Here is a 5546-nt window from a genome sequence, read left to right as displayed (position 1 = left end):
TCTTAGTTCTATGAAGACTATGGTGACATTATCAAGGAAACATTAACTCGGGCAAGACAAATTGACCGCTGTCAGTGCTCTCGGATCCTCCTCCTGAGCCTAAAGCAGGTGCTTTTGCCTGGAGGCATAATAACTGTGGGATACTCTTCCTAGATTCCCACCCACCTTTACTTAAGGATGCAAGGTTTTTTGTTTTGTTTTTTTTTGAGACAGGGTTTTTCTGTGCACTCTTGATGTAGAACTCACTATGTAGACAAGGCTAGCTTCAAACTCACAGAGATCTGCTAGCCTCTGCCTGCCATGTACTGGGATTAAAGGTGTATACCACCACTGCTTGACTGCTGCAAAATTTTTAAGGACAGAAATTTTCTTGAATCTCATTTCTTGTGACAGGTTTCTTTACACCTTATAAACTCTGTCTTAGTCATTGTTTTATTGCTATGAAGAAACACCATGACCAAGGCAACTCTTAGAAGTATTTTAAATTGGGGCCTTGCTTTCAGTTTTAGAGGTTTTAATCTTTATCATGGCAAGGAACATGGAAGCATGCAGGTAGTCACTGGAACAACAGCTGAGAACTACATTCCGATCCTTAGGGCAGGAATAGGGAGAGTGACACTGGGCTCGGCTTGGCTTTTTGAAATCTCAAAGCTCACCTTGGTGACATACTTCCTCCAACAAGGCCACACCTCTTAATCATTCTAATTTCTGGTGACTAAGAATTCAAATATATGAGCCTATGGGGACCATTCTTATTTAAACCACCACAGACCTTAAGATAACTGAACAGACAGTTTCCTCCTTCCCCAAGCCTTATAGAAATCAGTTATCAATATCAATACTAAAGTGATAGGAAAATTTAAAACATTTCTTTATGTATGTAGGTATTTTACCTGAATGTATGCCTGCACCGTGTGCGTACATAGCTAGAAGAGGGAGTCAGATCCCCTGGGACTGGAGTTATTAGATGGTTGTGAGCCACCATGTGGGTGCTAATTGAACCCAGGTCCTCTGGAAGAGCACCAAATGCTCTTAGCCATTAAGCTCTCTCTCCAGCCTCTAGGGAATTCTTCTACTACTACTACTTCTCTTCCTCCTCCTCCTCCTCCTCCTCCTCCTCCTCCTCTTCTTCCTCCTCCTCTTCTTCCTCCTCCTCCTTTTTCTTCTTCTTCTAGTCTGCTTTTTTACAGCATCCTTCATTTATGACATTTAAAAGTTTGTTACATTTATTTATTTTGTGTTTGTAGCTGGGGTAGGAGGGAAGGATGTACCACTGTGTAAGTGTGGTGATCAGAGGAAAGTGTGGAAATTTGTTCTCTTCAACCTTGTGGGTTCTAGGGATTGAATTCAGAAAGTCAGCCTTAGTAGCAAGCACCTTTACTCACTGGCCCATCTCACCAGCCTGATCAGAGATATTTATCTCTGTAGAGCTAGAGTGCTGGGGATGGCTTTTATTGGTAAAGTATTTGCCTGCAATGTATGAGGCCCTGGGTTGGATCCCCAGGGGCACATTTTTAAGAACCCTAATGGGGCAGGGCTGAAGTGGTCTGCTTCAGGGGGTCAGGATGTGGCAGTATCTGAGTAGGAAAGATAGTCGATGGCACTCCACACCCAAGCCTTGCAGGATCTTGAGAAGAGGAGAGAGTTAGCCTTTCTCGAGCTCCCTTTTCTCCTTTTTCAAATGTGCCTTGTCTCCTGCACACAGCTCTACACAGAACTGATACAGGAGCAGGGGCCCCAGGGCCTGACAGAACTTCCAGCCTTCATTGAGATGAGAGACCTGGCCAGGAGGTTTGCCTTGAGCTTTGGACCCCAGCAGCTCCATAACCGAGATCTTGTGGTCATGCTGCACAAGTAAGGAGGTGCTGGTTGGAGGTTGGGTACATGGAGGGCAGGGAATAAGGTCTTGATGGGAAGCGTCACCATGTGTAGAAGTAGCAGGCAGGCTGTGCTGAGTGTGCCTGGACAGCAAGAATGTAGGGTTGGTACATTTGGGTGTTTCAGACTCTTAACTGAAATCCTTCTCCCCAATCAAGGGAAGGCATCAAGTTCTCATTGTCTGAGCTTCCTCCTGCTGGTTCTTCTCGTGAACCCCCAAATCTTGCATTCCTGGAGCTTCTTTCAGAGTTCTCCCCCCGCCTCTTCCATCAGGACAAGCAGCTACTGTAAGTTAGTGACTGGATAGAGTGTGGATTTGTAGAAGTCTAGAGAGGGCTCAGTTCATTCTCTGTCCCATCCCTTTAGACTATCATACCTGGAAAAGTGTCTGCAGTGTGTCTCCAAGGCACCTAGCCATCCCTGGGGTCCAGTTACCACCTACTGCCACTCCCTCCACCCTGTAGAGAACACAGCAGAGGCCAGCCCTCAGGGACCTCCCCGCTCCAAGAAGAGGTGTGTTGAAGGTAAGGAAGGGGTCAGGGTTGGGGTTGGCATCAGTTCAGCACCACATCCCAGTTGCCTTTGCCCTAACAACAGGAGATGGGTTCTGATCCTCTTCAAAGCTGTACTTTGTCAAATATTTCATCAGGCACCCATTGTCATCCATTTTCTTTATCAGTTACCTAGCCAGCTTAAAATAGAACACTAGAAAAATTGTATAGAAACTAATGATAAAGCCAAAGATGGACAGCAAACAATACATGAATTTCTCATAACTTTAAGATCACCACTTGTCTTAAAATTTACCTAATATCTTTTTTTTTTTACCTAATATCTTTAATTTTCTTTTTTACATTGTCACAACTAATATTCTAATCTGCTTCATATGCTAACTTTGAAACTGTTACAGCTTTAATGAGATATAATTTGCAAACCACAAAAGTCAATGTTATCCTCTTAAAGTGTATACATCAGTAGCTTTTATGTTTCCTTGACAAGTTTTAATTGTGGACATGCGTGTGTGTGTGTGCATGTGTATGTGTGTGTGTGCGTGTGTGTGTGAGCACAGGTGCCTGTGAACTGAATTGAGATCGGTAAGAGCAGGACGTGTTCTTAACCGCTGACTGTTTCTCCACTACTTTTTTCTTTTTTTTTTAAATTTTAGTACTTAATTGTGTGTGCTTTTTGGTTTTTTTTTTTGTTTTTTTTCCTTTGAGACAGGGACTCTGTTTAGCCTGGCTGTTCTGGAACGTACTTTGTAGACTAGTCTGGCCTTGAACTCACATAAATCCTTCTGCCTCTGCCTCTGAGTGCTGGGGACTAAAGGTGTATGCCACCACACCTGGCAAATTCATAATCTTTATGTAAGACTTTAACATTTTAATTTTATTAGTCTTAAAATTATTTGAAGTGTATGTACTATGTATAGCGTGTACTTGCCATGTTGTACGTGAGGCGGCTAGAGGGCCGTGCTGTAGAGTTGACTCTCTCCTTTTACCTGCTGAGCCATCCATCGCACCATCCCACCAGTCTTTAATGTTCAGACATTTTCACTTCTCCAAAAGAAGCTATGTCCCTGTTACACTCATGGTTCTCCCTGTCCTCCCAACCCTCGGCACTGTTACTGACCTTCCTCTCTCTGAATTTGCCTCTGGCAAATACTTTATCTAAGCAGTGCCTATATATTATGAGGTTTTGTGTGTCGGTATTCTTTTGCTTAGTCTACTTTTTTGGGTTCTTTTTATAGCAGAATGATAGTCCATTGTATGGTCATTACCTATTTTACTCATAAGTTGATTAACATTTAAGTTGTTTCCATTGTTTGACTGATGTGCATGTCATTAAAATTCATATACAAGGTTTTGAGTGGACATAACTTTGAGATATATTTGGGAATGGAATTTCTGACCAGGTCATATGGAAGCTCAACATTTAACTTTATAAGGACCTATCAAACTGTTCTCCAAAGTGCCTACATCATTTTACATTCCCACCAGCAGTGATTGGGTGTTCCACTTCTGGTTTTCCACTTCTTCCCTTGTGGTATCCAGGCACCACTGCATACTAAGTGGGGAAGGATGAAGCAGAGCCAAGTTCTGTGGTCCACCCCTTCTCTTGGAGTGTCCAGACGCTAGTACACACCAGTAGGGAAAGGAGGAAGCAAACTAGAACTGGTAGGTCAGCAAGACCCTGGTCCAGCAGTGAATGCCAGGGGCAAGAAGGTTTCCTCTGGTGATTTCAGTGATTCAGCTTTTTTAGACTACATTCAATGAAGCAACTCTCTTAGATGGTGTTAAAGAAACAGCTTGTATGCATACATTTTATTCAGGGTTAATCAAAGGTTATATAGTTTTGGGGAAGGGGTAAGAATATCCAGGGTGGGCTGAAGGCTAAGATACTTACTTAGATGCCTCATTAGCATGGGGAAGCATTCCAGGAATTTTAGGTGCGGGATACATGATGTTTCTCAAATAGGTGAGATGGGGTCTGAGATCCCCCAGGTAGAGAAGAAGAAGCCCCACTGACAAAGGGAGTGTGCCATTTTGTGTTGAGCTCAGGGCTTTTCAGTAATGACAGACTTTGACCTTAGCAGTGGAGTTTCCAGACAATTGGGAGCCCAAGTACTTCTTCCTCTCTCAGTATTTGTGACTGTCTGGGCTTCTTGTGTTTATCTTCTAGTGACTGAATTGATATCATTCTTTTCAGTTTGTATTTCCCTACTGAATAACAAAATTGAGTTTTTTACTTCATGTTCTTATGGAAAGTTGATCTTTTGAATTGCTTATTAAACTCCTGTGTCTATTTTTCTTTGAGACAAGGTCTTGTGTAGGCCAAGCAGGACTTGAACTATATATAGTGGAAGATGACCTTGAACTTCTGTTTTTCTCCCTCCATTTCCTAAGTATTAGGGTTACAGATCATGGCCACCATGCTCACTTTCTTTTGTTCATTCAAAATTGAGTTGTCTTTTTATTGTTGTGTTGGGTTCTTTACACATTCTAGATAGATGCTTATTAGGTAAAGAGATATAAAAATATTTTCAAATTCTGTTTGTTAGTTTGTTAGTATTCTTAATTATGATGAATTCCACTGTAATACTCTGACAAGCCTTAGCTACGGGAATCCCCTCCCCCACCCAGTGAACCATGTGGAGCCAGAGACTGATGCAAAAGCAAGAGGAGTATATTTTTCCAGCATGCTGGGATCATCCTGCATCCAAAAGGAGAGGCTACAACTGGTTGGCCAGTTTTTATACAGTTTTCGGGGTAGAATAGAGCAACAGCCACTAGACACAATGTGATTGGCAGAACAGTGTGACTTTTAAACTGATTGGTCCTTAGGGAATGAGGTACGAAGAGCTTTTCTTGTCTGTGTATGTGGGGGTGGGGGGACCCTGAGGAATGTGTCTACACACTCTGAGCTTCCCTTATCTGCAGGTGGTCAATGATTGGTCTCTGACTGTGGTCTTCCTGAGAAATGTGATTTAGCACCCCCCTTCCAGAGATTAGGGGTGCCTACATGTTCTAAGGACTTCTCCCTTCTGGGAAGGGAGGGGGTCTTGGTGGAATTTTCCAAAGGCTCTAAGCTGACCTCTTCACCACTTTACCTATTTTTTATTTTTTTAACTTGTGCATTTCATGTCATGTCTTTTTTTTTTTTTTTTTTTT

General features: G+C 42.6%; 1 protein-coding gene across 1 annotated transcript in view; it reads left to right on the top strand.

Moving 5' to 3' along the window:
- The window catches only part of Stag3 (stromal antigen 3), a 32932-nt gene that overhangs the window by 23076 nt on the left and 4310 nt on the right, over positions 1 to 5546 (top strand). The window contains exons 26-29 of the mRNA XM_028777842.1: positions 7 to 108; positions 1706 to 1854; positions 2037 to 2165; positions 2245 to 2402. Coding sequence (XP_028633675.1) covers positions 7 to 108; positions 1706 to 1854; positions 2037 to 2165; positions 2245 to 2402 — 538 coding nt within the window. The remainder of the gene's footprint in view (positions 1 to 6; positions 109 to 1705; positions 1855 to 2036; positions 2166 to 2244; positions 2403 to 5546) is intronic.

The sequence above is a fragment of the Grammomys surdaster genome, unplaced genomic scaffold (genome assembly GCF_004785775.1).
Source record: "Grammomys surdaster isolate TR1022 unplaced genomic scaffold, NIH_TR_1.0 316, whole genome shotgun sequence".
NCBI classification, from domain to species: domain Eukaryota; kingdom Metazoa; phylum Chordata; class Mammalia; order Rodentia; family Muridae; genus Grammomys; species Grammomys surdaster.
This window is presented reverse-complemented; position numbering and strand designations above follow the sequence as displayed.